This window comes from Sarcophilus harrisii, chromosome 3, assembly GCF_902635505.1.
Source record: "Sarcophilus harrisii chromosome 3, mSarHar1.11, whole genome shotgun sequence".
In the NCBI taxonomy this organism is placed as follows: Eukaryota; Metazoa; Chordata; class Mammalia; order Dasyuromorphia; family Dasyuridae; genus Sarcophilus; species Sarcophilus harrisii.
The window spans coordinates 601,163,223-601,184,659 of record NC_045428.1 but is presented as its reverse complement, the minus strand read 5'-3'; the positions used below and the strand labels follow the sequence as shown (position 1 = coordinate 601,184,659).

General features: G+C 66.6%; 1 protein-coding gene and 1 pseudogene across 1 annotated transcript; both read left to right on the top strand.

Annotated features, from left to right (window-relative positions):
• Positions 1 to 1,501: 1,501 nt before the first annotated feature.
• Positions 1,502 to 6,580, top strand: LOC100934428 (transmembrane gamma-carboxyglutamic acid protein 2). The gene is given in 9 exon segments (XM_031961759.1): positions 1,502 to 1,564; positions 1,647 to 1,753; positions 2,450 to 2,478; positions 2,840 to 3,003; positions 3,005 to 3,056; positions 3,754 to 3,798; positions 5,346 to 5,487; positions 5,878 to 6,000; positions 6,145 to 6,580. Coding segments are annotated over 9 exon segments (744 nt in total). The 3' UTR covers positions 6,164 to 6,580.
• Positions 6,581 to 15,316: 8,736 nt separating this feature from the next.
• LOC116422698 lies at positions 15,317 to 17,323 on the top strand (annotated as a pseudogene).
• Positions 17,324 to 21,437: the final 4,114 nt, after the last annotated feature.

Below are 21,437 nucleotides of genomic sequence, written 5' to 3'. Positions count from 1 at the left end.
AACCAATGAGAGGAGAGAAAGAGAGAGAAGAGAGAGAGAAAGACAAGAGACACAGAGACAGAGAAAGAGAGACAGAGAGAGACACAAAGAGAGACACAGAGAGAGAAACAGAGAGACACACAGAGAGAGACAGAGAAAGAGAGATAGAGAGAGACACAAAGAGAGAGACACAGAGAAACAGAGAGACACAGACACAGAGACACACAGAGACAGAGAAAGAGAGAGATAGAGACACAAAGAGAGAGACACAGAGAGAAACAGAGAGAGAGACACACACACAGAGACAGACACACAGAGAGAGACAGAGAAAGAGAGAGACAGAGAGAGACACAGAGAGAGAAACAGAGAGAGACACACACAGAGAAGTAAAAGAAAACAAAGCAAACAAAGCAGAGGAAGAGGGAACCCTTGTGCCCCCCTCAGTCCCTACAGTTCTCTGGGAGATGACTTCCAGCACGAGATCATCGGACCTGGCCCGAATCATTCATGCTGCCCGATGGCCAGAACTGAGCACCCTAACCCTGTGGTCCACGTCCGGAGCTTTGGCCCCCCCCTTCCCCGGGCATCAGCTGCGTTTTCCAGCTTCCTGGCATTCCTGTCCATTGTCTGGGAAGAGGCCCTGGGTTCGGGGGAGGGGACCGGGGGGGGAGCCAGAACGCTGCCCAGGGAGGGGGGGGGACCGAGAACATCCCCGGGGGAGCGGAGTTTGGGCCGGCCCTTCTGGGCGGAGAGCGCCCACTGTGGGCAGAGGCGGGGTTCCCCCGGTCTTCCCTTGGCCTGACGGTTCTCGCACAACAGAGGTCGGGGGCGCGGCTAACCTGGGCGGATGCCTTGTCTTGGGCGGGGGAGGGAGGAGGGAGAAACTGAACACAAAGTCACAGAGCAGGAATGTTGCAGGCTCGTCTATCTGGGAGAAAGTAAAAGGGCCCCGGAAAAAAGGGGTTTGTCACACAGGACTTGGGCCCCTGGGGCCCCCCCCCCGGCTGACGGCGGGAGCTTGCCGGGCCCCTGAGCTGTCCCAGGCCGACGGGGCCGGGCCCAGTGCAAGCCCGGGACCCTCCCCCTCCCGCTTCCGGGCGGGCCTCCCCTCCCGGACAGTCCGGGGCCCGGGAGGCCTGCCCCACCCCCCGGGTCCTGCACCCTCCAGGCTGAGCGCCCCCCCCGCTGCCGTTCCTCGCCCCTCCCCAAAGCCCGGCTAGCGGGGCTCTGAGCCCCGAGCAGTCGGCCCACCCCAGCCGGGGATTCCGCGTGAACAGAAGCGCTCGGTCCCAGCGCCAGCAACAGTTCCTGAGTCCAAGGCCGGAAGGAGGCTGCGGGACGCGATAAAGCCGCCCTCGGCTGCACGCCCACTTCCGCCGCCCCGGAAGCGCACGGCCAGAGCATCCGCCACTTTCCTCTCCGTTTCTTCCAGCCGCGGCCCCGGTATCCGAGGTTCCGGGAGGGAGGCGGGGGCGGGGCTGAGGCCCGGCCCCACCCCTGGGACCTGGGAGCCTTCTGGGCCATGGCTGGCCTGGGGTTCCAGGGACTGGGCCCAAAGGGCCGGGGAACCCCAGACCCCAAGAAGGTCCAGTTCCTCCTCTGGCCATGGTGGAGGTGGGGGGGGTCGGAGGAGGGCGGGGCATCCGCTGGCCAACCCCCTTGCTCAGGGGGGGAGAAGCGCCCCTGTCCACTCAATCCCAGGCCCAGGGCCAGGGTCATGTTCCCCTCTCTGGCCCTTTAAACGCCTGGGCCTTACCTGGGCCCCTCCTTCCAGGTGAGCTCTGGGCCCGCCCCTCTCAGCTGGGCTGGTCACCTAGGGCCACTGGGAGCCGGGACTGCCCCTCCCTTCCCGGCCACCCGGCCCCAAAGCCGGGTCCTGAGGGTCTCTGCCTGGGAGGGAGTCGGGGGGAGGAAGGCCTGTCCAGGAAAGCCTCCCTTGGCCGCCCTCGAGGCCCCCCACCACCCCTCAAGGGCTAGGGTTCAGGCACCTGCCTTGTTCCCTTTCCCCTGCGAGGAGCAGCCCTGGGAAGCCCTCGCTCCCTTTGGGGCTCAGCAGCTGCCCAGGCCTTCACAGCCCCCAGCTCCCTTAGAAACCCCCGGCCCCTTTAGGAATGGGCCTCACCCCCCCCCCCGGGCCGGGCAGGGTCTGGCCTGACCTCCAGGGGGGAGCAGGACCCTTTGGGCAAAGGGAGCTGGGGAATTTGAGTTGGGGTGGAGAGGGGGAGTTGGCAGAGGAGGGGACCTGGTCTAGCTGCCTGCCAGCACCTCAGCCCTGGCCCTGAGGCCCCTAGGGACAGAATGGACTTCCTCCTGGGGCTACCAGGGGTGCAGATGGGGAAGTGAAGGCAAGATCTTTATCCTGAGAGTGACCCTCTGCCTTGTGGATGGGTTCCCCAGGTTTCTGTCTCTGCCCTGCCATGAGGGGCTTCCCTTCCTGCTACTGCTATACTCTGGCTGACTTCCTCTCAAGCCCCCGACCTGGCCTGAACAAAGATCATGGTGGAGGTCTGAGTAAGGATCAGGGGAAGAGAGGAAGGTGGACTGAGCCAGACTCGACTGTTCCCTGCCCCTCCCCTGACTGGGAATCTGGCCCCTGACCCTAAAGACAAGAGGAACCCCTGAGTAATTCTGGGTATTGGGGCCACGGCTCTCATTGTGGGCAGGCAGGTATGACACGTAATTTCCCCATTCTTTCCTGGGATCTAAAGACATCTCCAAACTCATCGCCACCCTCTGAGTAGAGTAGAGGGGCCCTCTGCCTTTATCCTCCCGGCTACTTGAGCTGGCCTGTTAGCCTCTCACCCCTTCCCCAACTCAGAGACCCAGGCCCGCTATTCACAGGGGCTGTACCTGCCTGCAGGTTCTGATGTTGGCCCAGACCCCACAGTCTCAGTGTTCTTAGGAGCCCCCAGAGCCCAGAATTTCTGGGGAGCGGGCCAGGACCCTCGACGCTTCCCCAGGGCAAACCACTGGGATTTGGAACTCTTGACCCCGGGGAACTTGGAACGGGAGTGCGTGGAGGAGCCGATGTTCCTGGGAAGAGGCCCGGGAGGTCTTTGAAGACAGGGACCCTGACGGTGAGTTAGGAGGAGGCAGATTGAACTTAAACCTGGACCCTGCCCTGCCCAGGAGTCAGAGTTCCGAGGGCCACTGATAGAATTGGCTCAAGGTCATTATTCTAGAGTGACAGTCAGGGAGGGCTAAGTCTAGGGCCCTGGGGAGGGCTAGGGTCAGGAACTGGCCGGAGAGACCAGGAAACTGCCTTAGAGTCAGTCCTTTACTTAGGGATGATGGCTGGGGCTGGGACTGATGAGAAGAGGAGGAAGGGCGGGATACCTGGTGGGAGGGCAGGGGTGACTGAGCCTTGAGTTGGGAGGTCGAACTGGAGTGAATATTGGCGTGGGGAGCGTGTTCTGGTGACTGGAGGGCTTGGAAAGAGGGGTGGGGGGGGGTAGGCCCTCTGGGGGGGGAAGGGCAACCAGGCTCTGTATGGGGAGGGGCGCCCAGAGGTGGCCCTGCAGTCTATAGGGAGAATGGCATCCCTGAAGACAGAAAAAGTCTCCTGGGGTGCGGAGGGGTCTGTGTGGGCGGGCTCCCCCAACTTTTGGTAGGATCTGAGGAGGGTGGGGCCTGGACCCGCTCCCAAGTTCTGGGCCGGCCGGACTGGGGAAGGGGCGTGTCCCTGCGGAGGGGTGGAGTCCAGGAGGGGCGGTACCAGGGGGGGCAGGCTCTGCCAAGGAGCTGGGGTAGACTAACTGCCTGTTTCTGCCCCAGGATCATTCTGGAAGACCTATCCCTTTAATGGGAAGGGTGGCGCTGGTGAGTAACTGGTTTAACCGTGGGGACCCCACCCATTATGGACCCCACCGAGGAGGACGTCCTAGGGAGGCCAGAGCCCACCCTCCCTTACCAATTCTACTGACCTAGTCCCGGTCAGGGCCCTTCCCTCGCCCTGTGGAGCCTTAAATGGCCCAGCTGAGCCGGATCCGAGGGCTTCGAACCCGGGCCCAGCCACCCCTTCTCAGGCTTCTTGGGCTGGGCCTGCTTCCAAGCACTTGCAGGCTGCCGAGCCAGCCTCTATGTTCCTCGGGCAACATCCTGTCCCTGTCCTCTGCCAACTCTCCCTTTCGCTTTCAGGTTTCCTTGTGGTTGCTCTCATTTCTCCAGCTGCTTCCAGCAGGAACCCTGGGCCTGGCTTTACATTCCGGAACCCCAGGCCCTGGGCTCAGGAATACTGTTAGCCACCCCATTTACTTGGGATGGCTGGCAGGCTGCTTAATTACTTTGGTTCACTGTGTTTCCATTTCCTGAAACCATTTGTTTTTGTCTTGTATCATCTGGATGGGAGTAACTGCCCAATCTCACCTTAATTAAATTTATTGATCAAAAAGTAACACTAGGGCAGCTAGGTGGCAGAGGATAGAGCACCAGTCCTAAGTTAGGAGGCTTGAGTTCACCTTAACACTTCCTGGCTGTGGATCTGACAAGTCATTAACCCCAATTGCCTCAGCATAAAACAAACAAACAAAACCACAGGCAGAGGGAAGAGATAAGTACCAGGAGAGTCTATACAAACAATAGGTAAGAAAGTTAAATCCCAGCCTAACCCCTGTCCCTAGAGTTCCATTCATGTATCCACCTCAATTACTTTGTACATCTCGGAGGCTGCTTGAATTACTTTGTATCTACTTTGTTTCCACTTCTCTGCAGACACCTTTCCTAGCCCAAACCATTCATTGTTGGCTTTTTGTCTCGGTGTCTTCTGGATGGAGTGACAGGCCCAGTCTCACTTAGTTAGATGGTTGTTGATCAAAAAGTAACAATAACAAGCAAAGTGGAAAAGATAGAAGCAGGTTTGAGAGAGTCTATACAAACTAGAGGGGAAGAAAATCGGTGGATTTCTGGGAGGGCCTCCCAGAAGGGCTCAGAATCAGGAAAGACCTTTAGGAGTTGACCTGGACCAGAATTAGGGATTCTAAGGAGAACTTCAGATAGACAAGAGAACCAAGACAAAGGAAGATGGGCCTCGACAATGGTGTACAAGCCCAACGAGGCTGGCAAAATCTGCAGCCCTAGTCCTAAAAACAAAAGTTCCCCTGTTAGTAAAGTGACACTGATCACAGCACTCTGGAGGTGGGAAGCCATTCTTTTGTCAGTCTTTTAAAAACGGGAAATTATTCTCCGGGGTTCACTGCCTAGCAGAGGACCTGGTGAGGCTGGAGATCTGTGGGGGCTTGTTGCCCCTCACCCCAGGGCCCAGCGCGCCCTAGCAGTTGGGGCTGAGGGCTCAGATCCAGGGGAGGATCCAGCGGATCCTTGGCGGATCCGCTACCTGAGCCGGCCCCCACGCCTTTCCTTTCCAACAGGGCATGGCCGGGTGGATGTGGCAGCGTTGACAGTGGGGCTGGGAACTGGCCTACTGGTCTTGCTCCTGGCAGCCCTGGGCACATTCTGGTATCTGCAGAGAAGGAGGCAATTGGCCCGAAACCCTGGGTCCTCTCCCCAAAGGTGAGGGGCTGGGGTGAGCAGAGAGCCGGGCCTACCCAGGGGCTTGTGGGGATGGGACCGACAGCAAAGGCAAGGCTCGGGGCTGGAAGAGGCCTCGGGCCCTGTCTCATGGGCTCCAGTTTTTGCAAGAAGCCTGGGTCTCCATGGATGGGGGTGGGGGGGGGGCAGTCAGGAGAGTTGATTTTTTTCTTTCAGTTTCTTCCTGGTGGGATCTCACGCTCTGTGATCCGGTGTGGGCCAGTGCTACTCCTCCCAACATTACCGAACTCTGACAGCTTTCTCTCTGACTTTGAAAACCGCTATACTCCCTTACTCTCCCACCCTTCCTCCCTCCGTCCTCTTTCTTTGGGTCTCCCCTTTCAGGGACTGATTATCTTTCGCCCCCCACAGCGCTTTCCTGGTGATAGAGGATCTGCCCTTGACCCCCTTGCCGCCTCCCCCCGGCCTCCCCACTTACGAGCAGGCACTGGCAGCCTCCGGGGTGCATGACGCACCCCCTCCACCCTACCAGAGGTACCTGCACGGAGGGGCGGGACCTGAACCAAATCCCTCTCGGGGGCGGGGCCCGCGGGTCGAAAGCCCGGGATTGGAGGAGAAGCCTTGGGCGCGGAAAGCCCCTCCCGGGCGCGCCTCTGACTCTCTACCCCCTCCCTGTAGCACTCGGCGGCCCCGCTGAGAAGACCACCTCCCCATCCCCCTCACAGCAGCCCGCGCCTTCTCTGTCCCGTGGATTCCCCCCCCCCACACACACACACACACTCTGGAAGTCGAGAACGGGGCTGGAAAGGAGGATTTGCCCGGGAAGACGCCTGACCCCCTCCCCCCCAGTCTTCCTGCGGGTGCCCCGGCTGGGGTCCACCCTCGCGCCCCCGCCTCGGTCAGGACAGGCTCCTCGTGTGTCCCAGGCATGTGCACACGTGTCCTAGCTCCGCGTGCACACAGACGTCCGAGTGGGACGAGCCTCCATTATGGCGCTTCCTCCCCATCCACATAGTGGCGGTGCCAGTCTCCCTAGGGGGTGCCCTAGGTGTGGCGCAACTTCTGGTGCGTCCCTGCCCCATCGCTGTCTATTGCCGGCAGTCCCCATCAGGAAGGGGAATCGCCCTCCCCTCCTCCGGGGCTGCCCTCTGGCTTTGGCTCGCCCGCCCTGGGCCCAGTGGGAGAAGGCTCGGGCAGAGGCCGGCCTCGTCCGGCACGTGGGCGGGCGGGCCGCGGCCGCGTCTGCGCGCTGGCTGGGCAGGGCGGGCCAGGCCGGGGCTCCTTCCCAGCCCAGCCGGCCTCGGCCCCTCCCTCCCTCCCTCCCTCCGTCCGTCCCCTGCCCGGCGCGGCAGCTCTCTCCCTCTCTCCACTCCAGCCTTCGCCTTCGAGCTCGGCTTTTTTTTTTTTTTTTTTTTACATTTGCATTTGCACGGTTGTGGGAGGGGAGCGCAGCCAGACGCCCGCCCCCCGCCCCTCCCTCTTCTCCTCTCCCTCCCTCCCTCCCTCCTCCCTCCTCCTCTCCTCCTTCCCGCAGCCAGCCGCCTTGTGCAAAGATGGCTGCACGGTAACGAGGGAGGAGGAGGAGGAGGCGCGTGGCGCGGCGGCGCCGGACGAGCGGCAGAGGCGCCCGCAGCGGCCCGCGCAGCGCAGCGCCCAGTCCCCTCGGCCGCCCGGCGGCTGACCAGGGCCCCCCGGCGGAGCCCCGGGGCCCCAGTCCCCGCCTCCTCCCCCGCCTCCCTCCCCTCCCTTCCTCCTCCTCCTCCGCCTCCCTCCCTCCCGGCCCCTGAGCGCGGGGCCCCTGGGCGGCAGAGGCAGAGGGCCCCGGCCAGGCCCCCAGCGGCGGCTGCGAAGGCGTGCCCCTCCCGTCCCTCCCCTTCCCTCCCCACCCCACCCCGGCCCACCCGCCCGCCCCACCGCGGCCTTCATGGACAGGAACTCCCGAGCGCCGGCTCGGGGACCCGCTGCGCCGGGGCGGGATGGAGCTACGAGAGATCCGCGAAAGCTGGGTAGGAGGCCGCCTGGGGCCCAGGGGCAGGGCACAGCGGGCCTGGACGGGGCGGGCCAGCAGGGCCTGGACGGGGCGGGCCGCGTGGCTGAAGGAGGAGTCGCGCCCCGGCGGCGGGGGTGCCGGTGGGGGGCTCCTGGAATCCTGTGGTGGCCCCTTATTCACCGCCCTTCCCCTAGTCCGAGGCCTGGCTGCTGCCTGTGCTAGCTCCACCCCTCCCTCCCTTCCCCCCACTTCGGGGTGCGCTGGAATTGAGGAAAAATGCAAAGGGAGGCCTCGCCCCTTCCGCAAAGAGAGGGAAGGAGCGCAGACCCAAAGTCTCCTGGGCCCCTCCGCCCGCCCGGTCCTTTGTTCAGCTGCTGCGGGGCACCCTCCCCTCCCCAGCGGTGGGACAGGGCAATCCTGGCCCCCAGGACCAGGAAGGGGAGCGCTGTGTGGGCAGGCAGGTCTCTCGGGACACACCCCTTCCCTTGAGTAACTGCTTCCATCCCCGGCTGGAGGACTTGGACAATGGGGGATCCGTACCCCAGACCCATCCCGCTTTCCCACTGGCGGCTGGTCTAGGGTTTGGCCTGGTACCCGAGGCCATGTTTACTGGCGGTATCCTAGTTGGTATTTACAGGGGAGGAACCCCCGTGTTTACATGTGTGCATGCTCACACCTCCCCCTCGGCAGGCTCTGCTCCCGCTTCCTGGCTGGTTCCGCCGCCACTTTCAGCTCTTCTCCCCTGTTCCGTTCCCACCCCAGTCTGGGATCCGCCAGGATTTGCCCCGCTGGGGGCTCCTGCTGGCCCCAGGCCACAGGTCTCTACCTGTCTCTGGATGTCCTCCACGGTTCCCGAGCTCCAGGGCTTTGTGTCCGCCCTGGCTCAGCTTGGACCTTTATCTGGGGTCCCGAGATCCGGGGCGGCTGACCTTGGAAGGTGGCCTTTGGTAAAGTGGTGGGACTCAGCAGTCGGCCTGAGATGACTGTGCCGGGCGGGGGGCCTCTTTGAACCCCGTGTCCCTCACCTGCAGCACCGGCCTTTTCAGGCTCCTCTCTGGGCCATGTTTGGCCCCTTGAATCTCCCACTTGGCCCCATGACCCTGGGCCCAGGGGTGTCTGGGGGGCCAGGCTAGAAGGGACCCAGGTCTGGGCTGAGGGCCTCCCTCTGGCCTTGTTCCTCTGTGGGACTTTTGTCCAGTCTTTGTGTGTCCCGACCTCCCTCTGCTGGGTCCTGCTGGTTTCCAATCTGGGTTTCCCCCCCAGGGAGGAGGGGGTGAGTGGGTCCTGGTCTCCATCCCCAGGGGAAAGGAAGGGAGGTTTGTCCCCATCCCCAAAGGGAGAAGAGAAGGCCCCGTGGGTCCTTGGTCCCCATCCCCAGGGAGGAAGGGAAAGGGCCCGGGGTCCCGGCCATCTCCAGGGAGGAAGGGAAGGCCCCAGGGGATCCCTCGTCCCCATCCGGGGAGAGAAGGGGACCCAGGGTCCCGTCCCCATCCCCAGGGAGAGAAGGGAAAGGGTCCCGTCCCGGGTCTCCATCCCCAGGGGAGGGAAGGCCCCGTGGATCCCTTGGTCCTGGGGTGGGTTGGGCCTGGCCTCCATGGCCTGGGAAACCCCCTGCCTCTTCCCCCCTCAGCTTGGTATGGGGCTCCAGGACTTCCCACCCGGAGACGGACATCTTGCCAGGCTTTGCAACCCTCACCCACTTAGGGTTGCGACCAAACCATCACCCTGCGGGGGACCCTGGATGGGGGGCCCCTCCCCGGCCCCAGCCTCCTCCCCTTGGCCTTTCCCCAGGACCGGGCCTGGGGCCGGCCTGGGCTTTGGTCCTCAGTGCCTGGACAGAACCATCTGTTCTGGGCGGTTTTCCCTCCCTGTTCTGGGCTTTTCCTTCTTTCCCCTCCCTGCCTGGGCTGGTTCCTTCATTTCCCTGGCTGGGGCAGGTCCCTTTCCTTTCCCCTCCTTGTTCTGGGCTCTTCCCCCCCTGGGCCAGTCCCTTTTCCTTTCCCTCCTGCTGGGCCCTTGGGTCCCTTTCCCGCCTGCTTGGGCTTTCCCCTTCCTTTCCCTCCCTACTGGGCCCGGGTCCCTTTCCCTGTTTGGGCCCGTTTCCTTTCCCCCTGCTGGGCTCATCCCTTCCTTTCCCTCCCTGGGCTCATCCCCCCTCCCTGTTCTGGGCGGTCCCCTTTTCCCTGCCTTTCGGGCTCGTCCCTTTCCTCCCTGTTTGGGCTTTCCTTTCCCTGCCTTTTGGGCCCTCGGTCCCCTTCCCTCCCTGTTCCCTGTTTCCTTCCCTCTGTTTCTGGGTGGTCCCCTTCCCCCTGGGGCTCGGTCCCCTTCCTTTCCCTCCCTTTTGGATTTTTCCTTTTGGGCCCGGCCCCTTTCCCCGTTTGGGCTCGTCCCTTCCTTTCCTTCCCTGTTCTGGGCTCATCCCCTTTCCTTTCCCTCCCTTTCTGGGCTCAGTCCCTTTCCTCCCTGTTCTGGGCTCGGTCCCTTCCCTCCCTGTTTGGGCTCAGTCCCTTCCTTTCCTTCCCGTTCTGGGCTCATCCCCTTCCTTTCCCCTTTTCGGGCCAGTCCTTCCCTGCCCCCTGGGCCTCGGGGTCCCTTCCCTCCCTGTTCGGCCTCGTTTCCTTTCCCTTTCTGCTTGGGCCTTCCCCCTTTTCTTGGGCCCGGCCCTCCTTTCCTCCCATTCTGGGTCGTCCCCTTTCCCTCCCTGTTCGGGCGGTCCCCTTCCCTGCCTTTCTGGGCTCGGTCCCTCCTTTCCCTCCCTGTTCTGGGTAGTTTCCTTTCCCCCTTGTTCGGGCCGTCCCCTTTTCCCCCCTATTCTGGGCCAGTCCCTTTTCCCCTCCCTGGTCTGGGCTTGGTCCCCTTTCCTGCTTTTTCTGGGCCGGTCCCTTTCCTTTCCCCTCCCTGTTTGGCCGCCCTTCCTTTCTCTTGCTGATCTCGGTCCCCTTTTCCCCTGTTTTGGGCTCTCCCTTTCCTTTCCCTCCCTGTTCTGGGCTTGTCCCTTCCTTCCCTCCCTATTCTGGGCTCAGTCCCCTTTTCCTCCGCTGGGCTCGCCCCTTGCTTTGGCCATGGCCCGGGTCTCAACCTGATCGGCGCTTTTCCTCCTGGGGCTCCCACTGACCCTTCTCCTTGTGGGCCTCCCTGGGCCCCTCCTGGGCTCCCTCCCTCGGTTCCTTTTTTATCCCCCATGCGATCAGCCTCCTTCCTGCCTCACTGGCCCGCCCTCCTGCTGGCCCCCCCCACCGGCCCCCCTTGGCCCCGCCCCCGTTGCCTGGGTGCTGCTTCCCCTCCTTTTGGTGTCCGGCCCGCCTCCCCGGGGGGCTGTGGGCCCAAGGCTCTGACCTCCTGCCTGTGCCTCCCCCCAGGCTTTTCGACAGGGCCTGCCCATGCCGGATGGGCCCAGACGCCCGGTCGAACCTGTCTTGCCCTGGGTCCGGGCCCCGCGCCGGGCCCCCGGCCCCCTCCTGTCCCACCCCAAGTCCATCCTGGCAGACAGGACCCGCCCCGCCCGGGAGGGGGGGTCCAGTCCGGGGGAGGGGCCCGCCTCCTGACCTGGTGGCCCCTCTCCCCAGCCAGCACACCCCGGCCCCAGGACGTTTATCCGGGGCCCTGCCTGGTTCCCCCGCCCTCCTGGCCTGTCCGCCTACCAGCACCCGGCCTGTGGCCTTCCTGCCGTCCCTCAGCCCCAGGACCGCCTTCAGCCCGCGGCCAACGGGCCCTGTCGCCCGCGCCCTGCACCTGAAGCCTTCCCAGGCCCATGTGCCGCCCCTGGGCTTCGAGAGGTTGGGGGTGGCGCCCTTCGCCAGCCTGGGGCCTGCCAGACCCTCCCACGGGGACCGCCTAGCCCCCCCCCGCCCATCTCCCCACCAGTTTAACCTCCTGGCCTCCTCCCTCCAGCAGTCCTACAGCTGCAACTGGGGCCGCCCGGGCCCCCCCAGGGGCCTTGGAAACAGCCCCAGACTACCAGCGCCCCAGTGCCCCAGCCCCGCCCCCCCGCCCGCCCCCACCGGCCCCCCTGCAGCACTACCTGAGCTGGGCCCCCCCCATGGGCCAGGGCCAGCCGGCCTCAGCCCTTGGGGGGAGCCTTCCCCAGCGGGGGCGGCCAAGGGGAGGTCAGGGCCCCAAACGGGGAGCGGGGCCCCGGGGCCCCGGCCCCGGACGGGGGGCAGGGCCGGGCCCGGGGCTACCCGCCCATCATTCAGTCACCCGGGCCAAGGGCAAGGGAAAAGTCGCCCCTCCTCCCGATCCACAACCCTAAGTCCAGAGCCGGGGCGGGGGCAGGCGGAACCCGGCGGGTGGCGGGGGCCAACACTGCCAGGCCGCCCCAGGGCCTTTCCCCAGGGGCCTACAGCCAGGGGTTTGGCCAGCCAGGCCCAGGGACCTGAGCAAGGCCCGCTATCGGCGGGCCTCCCGGCCGCGCGGCCCCCCAGGCCTCCTCCCAGCCTGCCAGCCAGCAGCCCAAGCCCAGGCCTTCCTACGGGTGCAGAGGATTACCCCGGCCCCCCACCCCAGGGCCTGCCCAGGCCAGCCCCGCCAGCCCAAGGCCCCTCCGGCCCCTCCAAAGGGCTTGGGGCCATCGCCGCCTCCCGGTGGCGGCGGGGCGGAGAGGCCAGTCCCTCCCAATCATTCGGCCCCTGCAGCGCCGGGCCAGGGGGAGGGCGGCCCCGGGGTGGCCAGCCGGGCCCCCGCTCCTGAGCTCATGTTCCCTCCCCCTTCCTGGGCCCCCGGGGGCGGGGCCCCCGGGGGCGGGGCCAAGGCAAAGGATGGGGGAGCTGCTGGGGGACCGGGGCCGGGGCGGGGCAGCCCGGAGGATGAGGATTTTGATCCAGCACGAGGCCCCGCCCCGGGCCTCCCCCGCGGGCGTGGAAAAGGAGCCAAGGGGCCGGGGCCGGGGCGGAGGGCCCAGACGGGCCGCCCGGGTCCCACAAGGAGGGCAGCAGCGCCACCACCTGCAGGCGTGATCCGGAGGGGTCAGGGCCAGGAGCTGGGGCGCGGCCAAGGACAAGAAGAAGGCCACAAGCAGCGGGCGGGGCCCCCAGCCCCACCCTGTGGTCCACTATGGTGCCCCGGACCTGGGCGCCACCTGCAGAAGACCCGCCCCCACCCGCCCCCCCCACAGCCTCCCCACCACAAACCTGTCCTGGAGGGGCTCCCAATCCCTGGTCCTGCCCCCCCCCCCCTCCCGCCCTCCCCTGCTGGCCACCCCACCCCCTGCCCCGCCCGCCCTGGGTGGGGCCATCTCTGGACCCGCCCCCGACACCGGACCCTCCCTCGAGGCGATCTCGGCCCCCGGCCTTGAGGCCTCCCCAGTCCCCTTAGGGGAAGGCCTGAGGCCCGGGGCCATCAAGACCACTGGGCGCCGGCCACTGCCCCCCCCGGGCTGGGGCGGGCGGCCCTCAGCCAGGAGGCGAAGGGACCCCGGGGCCACAAGCCCGGAAAGGGGCCCAAAGGCCCGCCCTTTTGACGCCATCGCCCCTGATTGCGTGCAGGATGAGGGGGCTCTTCCCCACCGGAGGAGATTTGGCGGGGACGGGTGGAACGCCGGGCCCCCAGAGGGCCAGGCCGACCCTAAAGGGCGGGGCAGAGCGGGCCCGCAGCCCCGATCCTGCCTGCCCCACGGCCCCACGGGGGGGGCCCCGGGCGGGCTTGGACCCACAAGCGCCGCCGAGCTGCCCTCCACGTCAATGCAGCCCTGGGCCTATCCAGGCCGGGCACCACCGCCGCCACCCCTCCCCCCCCCGCCCGGCCCGGAGCCCGGCGGGCTCACCTCGCCCATCTTCTGCCTTTAAGCCCAAAAGCTGCGAAGACCTCGCCCTTCCCCTGCCCCGGGGGGACCCCCCCTTCCAGGCCAAGAAGCTTCCGCCCAGGAGTACGAGTTTGAAGGGAGGACAAAGCCGACGGCCACCGACATCCCCCCACCCCGCCCCCACCTGCTGCCGACCCCGTGTCCAGTGGCCGCGCCCAGCCCCCCCGCTGGGGGACATGATTTTGCCCGCCCCCGGCCCCACGGGCCCCGCGCGGAAGGGCCCAAAAGAAACGGGTGCCCGCCCCCCCAGGACCCGATCCGGCCCTGCGGCCCCTCCGCCCCGCCCCACCTTCCCCGGCCAGGCCCGGGAGCCAGGAAGCCGGGGCCGGGGCCGGGGCCGAAGCGATGAGCCCAGCGGCAGGCTGGTAAACCCCTCAAGGGAAGGCCTGGGCGCCCAGGCGGGAGGGGGGGGAGGTCCCACGGTGGCCCGGCAGCCTGTGGCTTCCGCCTTAGACGTGGCCGTGCCCAGTGGGGGAGGGGGCGGCCCGGGCGGGGGCCCCTCGGCCCCGGATGGTGGCCTTGACCCGCCGACCCGGGAGAAGATCCAGGCCAAGATCAAGGAGGGGGAGGAGAAGCAGCCGGGATGAAGTCGGGCTTTATGGCCCTTTTCTGACCCCCTCAAGTCGGGGCGGCAGCAGCGCCCTGGGCTGGGCCCCCAGCCCTTCCAAGGGGCCCGGGCCGTTGGGGCCTCCCCGGTGGCGCCCGGCCCAGCCCCGGCCTTGGCTCGGGCCCAGGCGGGAGCCCGGGGCCTGGGACTGGCTGCCCCCTGCAAGCCTGGCGAGGGCCTGCCAATCTGGAGACCCTGCCCTCTTTCGTCCGCCCAGGGAGGACTTGGCCAAACCCACCTGCGGGAGCATCTCCTCCGCCATTCTCGCCTTGGATGCCCGCCCCCAAAGCGCGGGGGCCACCACTCCCCCGCCCCAGCCCGTGGGCCCCCCAGGGGGTGGCGGGCGGGCGGCCCGGCTCCCCCCCGGGGCAGGCTCCCCCAGGGGGGAGGGTCCGGAGGGGTGGGGGGAGCCAGGGCCCGGCCGCTGGGGCGGGGCCCCGGGGGAGGAAGGCCCGGGTTGACCCGTCCCTGGACGGTGATCCCCGGTGGGCCAAATCACCGGGGCTCGACTCCCCGCCCCCCCCGTGAAGGGGATCACAGTTACCCCCAGGGTTGTTGTGAGGATAAATGGCTCCTTTAGGTGTCCCGGCGCCTGGCCAATCGTTAATAAACTCCGTCTCCTTCCTTCCTTCCGCCTTGGGAGGGAAAAGAGGGGCCCTGGGAAAGTCGGAAGGGGTGGGCTTCTGGGGCGGGCGGCCGGGAGCCATCGCGGTGACTAGTCCACCTCTTCCTTATTCCTTCAAGGCCCCATCTTGGAAGAAAGCCCCCGCACCTCTCCATCTTTCCTCCCCCCCCTTCCCCACCACCCTTGGCCCCCAGCCCACCTCCCACCCCCTCCACCTCCTGCCATCCTCCCCTGGCCCAATCACCGCCCCTCCCAGAGGGCCCCAACCCCCGGCCCCATTCCCGAGGGAGCCAATCTGGGCCCTTGCACAGCCAAAAAAGGGAGACACGGTGTGGGAGACCACGCGCAGGGGAGAGCGGAGGCAATTTTCCGAGAGGGAAGTTTGTCATCCGCCCGAGGGACATCCGCCTCAAGGGAAAGAGGAGGACCACCTGGTCCCACCTGCCTGACCCACTTCCCCCGTGGCCTCTTGCCGCCTCCCCTGGGCACTCAGGGCTTTTGGTCTGAGGAGACTTCCCGTGAGCGAGGGTTGCCCGGGACTGCAGCAGAGGTCCCCTTCCCCATCCGGAAGGGAGTCCTAGGCTGTCCACTTGCCTGAGGGGTTGCGGAACCCCTCTGTTGGGCCGGGAGTGGCTTTGGGGGAGGCTTGAGGCCGTAGTGGTGGCCCGCAGATAGCCCAGGTGTCCTGGGAGGCCCCCCCCCAAACCCCTTTATATTCTGCTCTGGCCAGACCCATTAAGGCAGGCTGGACCTGGGTACTTGTGGGACCCGCCCGGGCCGGAGTAGGCCCTTAATCAGTATGGGACCCAGGCCCTCCAGGGGATCTGGATGGGAACCCAGCCATCTGAGGAGGCCGGGCCCCCAGAGGGGCCCGGCTTTCTGGCCCTTCTGGGGGAGGATTGATTTGTGACTTCAGGCCCCAGGCCAGGCCTCGACTGGGATCCGGGCCAGAGGGCTGGGCCCGCAGACCCAAACCTGGGGCAGCCGGGCAGAGGCCCAGGTGGGCGGAGGGCTGACTGCCGCACAGGCAGCCCCTGAATGGGCCCCTCCCCGCAGCTGGCCCTGCAGACAGGCCGGCCCCCCATCTGGAGGGGCAGAAGGCCCTTTCCAGAAGTTCACCCCCAATCAAGGACGGACAGAGGCAGTTCTGTCAAGCAACGTGAGCCTGTCTGGGAGGGCTTGGGGGCCCCTGGGCCTGCGGGGTCCGGGGACAGGCCCCTCCTCTTGCCTCGCCTCCTTTCCAGTTTGGGCTTTTTGGGGCCAAGAACCGCTACCAGCGTCTCTACGTGAAGTTTCTGGAGAACGTGAACAAGAAGGATTATGTTCGGTTCCCCTGAAGTGGCACCGGCCCCGGCCCTTCAGGACGGGGGCCCGCCCCCCGGGAGGACTCCCTGGGAGAGGGACCCTGGGGGCCAGGTAAGGAAGTTCGGACTTTGCCCTCCCCTCTGTCTCTGCTCAGGCGTCCCGCAGCCAAGGCCGCCTCCGGTGCATCCGGGGACGGTGGCGTGGGGCCCCCTTCCCAAGCCCCCAGCTACTCCTTCAGCCAGAGCCCCGAAAGCCCCAGAGAAGCCCCCAGAGAAGGCTCCCGAGAAGCCCTGAGAAGCCCCTGAGAAGCCCCCGAAAACCTCCCAAAATCCCCGACCAGCCCCAAGAAAGCACCTCCTCCGCCCGTCCTCCCGACAAAGCGGGCCCGGCGGAGGGGGTACCCGGGGCCAGGTTCACGGCCCCCAACCCGGCAGAGGCCCGCCCCAGCCAGGCCCCGGCCCCTCCAGGCCCGTCCGGCCAAGGTGAAGGCCGAACCCCGGAAAGGAAGAAGTGGCTGAAGGAGGCGGCCAACTTCCAGCAGGGCCAGAGGCAGCCCTCCGAGTCCGAGTCCTCCCCGGGCCCCCCAGGAGATGGGAGGCCCAGGCCGCGTCCCTGACAGGGCCCGCCTTTGGCCCACGGCCGGCAGGGGGCGGGGGGCGGAGGTGGCCTTGGGGGCGGACCCGGAGCCCCTTCCCCTCCCAGAAGCGGGCGGCCCCTGGCTCCTTGAAGGCGCGGGCCATGAGGGAATGTGCAGCTACGTGGAGATGTTGAACCGGCCCCTGGACCCGAATGATCCAGGGCCCTTGGAGGACACCACGGGAGTGGGGGCCGCCCCGGGGCCGGGGGCCCCCCAGGGCCCCAAGCCTCATGTCCCTCTGTTCAAGATGAGCTGTACCTGCCCCGGTAAGGAAAGATTGACGGAACCTCAATGAGCACAAGAAAAAAGTTCTCGGCGCCTTAAAGCCCAGCCCTGCAGGTGCCTGACAGCGGGCCGGGGGAGGGGTCCCGGTCCCGGGCAGCCGGGGCCCGTGCTGCTGGCAGGTTGGGGTCAGGCCGGGGCCCACCACTGCTGGCTCAGGGGGGCCCCTCCGCCCGGGGCAGGGGTCTGGGCGGGGCCCAGGCCTTCCCAACCTGTCTCCTCTCCCAGGGCGCCCCAACACACCTTCCCCCAGCTGCAGGGGGCCGGCGGGCCGGGGCCCGGGGGCGGGCCCCCGGGACGGGGCCTGGGGCCGGCGGCCGGCCTGCCCGGGGACCCCACAACCCGGAAGACCCCGGAAGTGGGGGACTGGCCCGGGCCCAGGTGAGTCCCTGGGAGCCCCAGGGGCTGGAGGCCCGTGGGGTCTGGCCTCCCGGACTCAAGGGCCCTCTGTCCTTTTCCCGGCCCAGGAGTTCAAGGTGGAGCTGGGACAAGTCGCTTCTACCGCCCCATCACGCTTCCCACCACCACAAGTTACCACACCCTTCCTCCGCTGCAGGGACCAGGTGGCGCCCGACCTTTCCTCAGGCCCCCTCAAGGCCCATCCTTCTTGACTGGGGAGGCCCTGTCCTTGGTACCCCTTGTTTCCCTGGCCCTCTTTTGTCTCCCATGACCCCCCCCTTTTGGTCTCCCCTTTCCCTCCCTCTGGGGAAGCCCCAGGTCCCGGGTCTCGGCCCACCCAGGGGTTCCAGCCCGGCCTCCCCTCAGGCGCTGGCCATCGGGGGCGCGGCCCAACCTGGGGGGGAGGGGTGGTAAGAAAGGTATGAGAAACCAGCCCCTAAGCTGTTTGGCCCTTCAGTGACCTGTTGGCCCAGGCCCAGGCCCAGGCCCAAGGTTTCCGGGACCGCCCTTGGCCACTGGCCCTGCCAAGCAGCCCCCCCGCCCCCGCCTTTCCTGTACAGAGAAATTATTTATATATATTATAAATGTTATTTAGTCCCCTCCCTCCCTTTGCCCTCCCTCCTCTGCCCTCCCCCATGTACATAAGTAAGGAAAGTCTTGTCTGGGGGCCCTCCCTTCCGAGAACCTTTCCAAGGCCGGGCGGGCGGGTGGGGGGGATCCAGCAGATATTTGTAATCTTATTTATTGTACAAGTTGGGGGGCCGGGGAGGGGCAGAAGGGCCCCCCGCCCCCTTTACAAGCCTTCGGTCCAAGCCCACTCGGTCTCCCGTGTCGCCCTTGAACTTGGTTCTCTTTTTGATAAGTTTTTCCCCCCTCGCCTCGCTGTCCGGCTTCTTAAAGATTCACTTGTATACACTGTGTACACAAAGATCCAGCGGGCTCCCAATCAGCAACCACTTTATTTGCAACGGGCCCCTCTGGCCTGTCCCGCCTCCGTGGGAGTGGGGGGCGGGGAGGGGGCGCCTAGGGACCGCCTTAGAACCCAATTTGGGGGCCGGGTGTTTCTGAATCCTAAGGCTGTCCGATGCTGCCAAGTAGGCGATGAGCTCCCCCGGGTCCCCCGGGGACTTCCCGAGGAATATGGGTGATCCCGGGGGCAGGCCCTTCCCTGTCCCCAGTTTGCCCCGGTGGAAAAAGGGAGGGATGCCCCAAGAGGAGGAACCGGCTCCGGGGCCTCCCCGGCCGGGGAACCCGAAAGCCCCTGGCCCGGCTGGTGGTCCGCCAGGGACCCCGGGGCCCTGTTCTAACCCGGCCAAGGGGTCCCTTCCCCAGGAACCCACCGCCACCAGTCTGATATTGGCAGTGACGTTTTATTGAGAGGGGTGGCCAGGGCAGGGGGAAGGTGTGTGGAAGGCACCGGCCACCCCATCCCAGGGCCCCACCGGGTGTGTCCGGACCTGGGGGAGGGGCGTTTAGCTTCCTCCCATAGTCCGGCCGGGAAATTGCCCAGAGTGTGAAGGCCCGGGGCCCCGGGAGCAAAGGCGGGTACAGAGCCATTCGGGTCCCAGGCACAGAAGTTAAGGAGGAGGCCGGGCAACCCTGTTTCCCAACTTTCTTCCTAAAGGGGTGTGGGGGGGCCGGGGGCAACTCCTGCCCTGGTACCTTCCTGTGGAGGGTGCCTTTAGGGGAAACAAGAGGGACCAAAGGTGGGCGGGCTGGGGGATCCTGGGAAAGGGCCGGCCAGGGCCGGCCTTCCTGGGAGAGGCAGACGGGGGGGGGGAGGCCTTCTTTGTTCCACAGGGCTGGGAGGGGATACCCTGGGGCCCCCCAAGGTGGAAGACACCAGTTCTGGCGGCTTGGACCAGCTGTTCAAAGGCTTCATCCACATTAGGGAAGTTTGGGCCGGCGCCAAGTAGGCTATGTGGCCAGGCACAGAAGGCCCGAGGCCTCGGGCCGGGCAACCTGAGGCAGTGGGAGGGCCGCGGGCTGAGCAGCTGCCTCTGGGGGCCCGTGGGGAGAAGAGGAGGCCCTCTTGGGGCCTGCCCTTCCCTGGCCTCCCAGGGTTCCCCCTGTCTGTGGGGTCTCCAGATCCCTTGTTGCCCACCAACCATTGGGGAAATCATCTCTGTCTTTGACTGGAGGATCTGAGTATCAGCTTTTTCTTAAAGCTGGGGTGAAAGGCCAGATTGGGAAGGCCAGCAGGCAGTTAGGCCGGGTTCACTGCTTCCCCGGCCAAGGCAGCCCACATGCCACTGCCTCCCCAGGTGCCAGGGGTTGGTCCACATCCACTGCCCCCAGGTGCCAGGGCCGGCCCACATGCCACTGCCCACCAGGTTGCCAGGGGCTAGCCCACATACCACTGCCCACCAGGTGCCCAGGGCTAGCCCCATGCCACTGCCTCCCCAGGTGCCAGGGTTGGCCACATACCACTGCCCCCCAGGTGCCAGGGGCTAGCCCACATGCCACTGCCCACCAGGTGCCAGGGCCAGCCCACCCTACCCCACCAGGGCCAGGGCCAGCCCACATGCCACTGCCTCCCCCAGGTGCCAGGGTTGGTCCACATACCACTGCCCCCAGGTGCCAGGGCTGCCCAGCCACTGCCCACCAGGTGCCAGGGCAGCCCACATACTACTGACTACCGGTGCCAGGGCAGCCCACATACCACTGTTTTCCTACTTGCCAGGGTTTCCCAACCACTGCCCCGGTGCCAGGGTGCCCACAACCACGCCCCCAGGTGCCAGGGCACCCACATACCACTGCCCCCAGGTGCGGGCAGCCCACATACCACTGTTTCCCACTTGCCGGGTTGGTCCACATACCACTGCCCCCAGGTGCCAGGGCCCCACTACCACTGCCCCCGGTGGGGCAGCCCCATACCACTGTTCCCCACTTCGGGTTGGTCCACATACCACTGCTGGCCCACATACGCCCCCCCAGGTGCCCGGGCGCCCACATACCACTGTTTCCACTTGCCAGGGTTGGTCCACATACCACTGCTCCAACACACTGCCCCCAGGGTGCCAGGGCTAGCCCACAGCCACTGCCCCCCAGGTGCCAGGGCTACCCACATACCACTGCCCCCCAGGTGCCAGGGTGCCCACATACCACTGCCCCCCCAGGTGCCAGGGCTAACCCACATACCACTGTCCCCTTGGTGCGGTAGCCCACATGCTATTGTCCCCCAGGTGCCCAGGCTAGCCCTTCCCCCTCTGTGAACGCGGCCAGCCATAGTTGTCTCGGGACTTTGGGAGTAGGAGCCCACCTTGCCGGTCATTGATAGGAACCAGCAGAAAGCCGTGACCTGCCCCTCATGTATTGCCCTCATGGCCCCAAACCTCTTGCCGGGGTGTCCGGACGGGAGGACAGAAAGGGATGGGGGGGCCTCCCGCAGCCCCCGCCCGCCAGCCCACTGTCCCCTCCCCCCAGTCCCCCCTGCCCCTCACGTCCAGCCGGGCCGGGACGCCATCCACGCTGCAGAGTAAGATCCGATGGCGGGTCAGCGACCAAAGAAGACCGGGGGCGAGGGGTGGGAGCCAGGCCGGGGGGCCCCCCCGCCTCCCCAGGCGCTCCTCTTGGCCTCGGGCCTGGAGTCCGGGTCCGCCCCGTCCCTCTCCTCCCCGAGGCCTCATGGTCCGGCCTCCCTCCCTCCCCAGCCTGGGCTGCGGCCAGATCCCTGTGTGCCCTGCCCGGAAGGGGGCCCTCCCCAGCCCTGCTCCCACTCCCGCCCTTCCTGCCTGGGCCTCCTCCCTCCCCGGGCCAGGGCCAAGGGCCAGGAACGGGATGGGGTGGGAATGGGTGGGTGCTGGAAGGTCCGGGTGGGACCGGCCAGGGACCGGGGCAGCGAAGGAGGAAAAGAGGACCCCGGCCGGGCAGAGGGGGGTACGTGGCGGAGGCGAGGGGCAATGGGGGGGCCCTGAGGGGGGGGGCGGGGTCCCCGGGCCCCGGGCGCCCCGCTACCTGGATGAACTGATCGTGAGCGCGTTTCCCACGCCGCCTCCCACGACCACCAGCTTGGCGTCCCCGGCCGGGGCCGGAGTCGAGGCCGAGAGGGTCGCCTGGAGGCCCGCCCGCCCCAGCCGGCCGGTCCCGGCCGCCGCCGCCTTTACCCGCCTATGCGCCCGGCCGCCGCCGCCGCCGCCGCCCGCGCCGCCCCGCCGCCCGGGGCCCAGGGAGGTGCCCGGCCCAGGGGGCGGGGCCATAATGAGGACAGAGGGCGGAGCCATCCCAATGAGCCCCGGAGAGCCCGGGATTAACTACAAGTTCCGGTGGGTCCGGGGGGTGGGGGGAGAGGAGCTGTCCGCCAATGGGGCGGAAGGGCCATGTTAA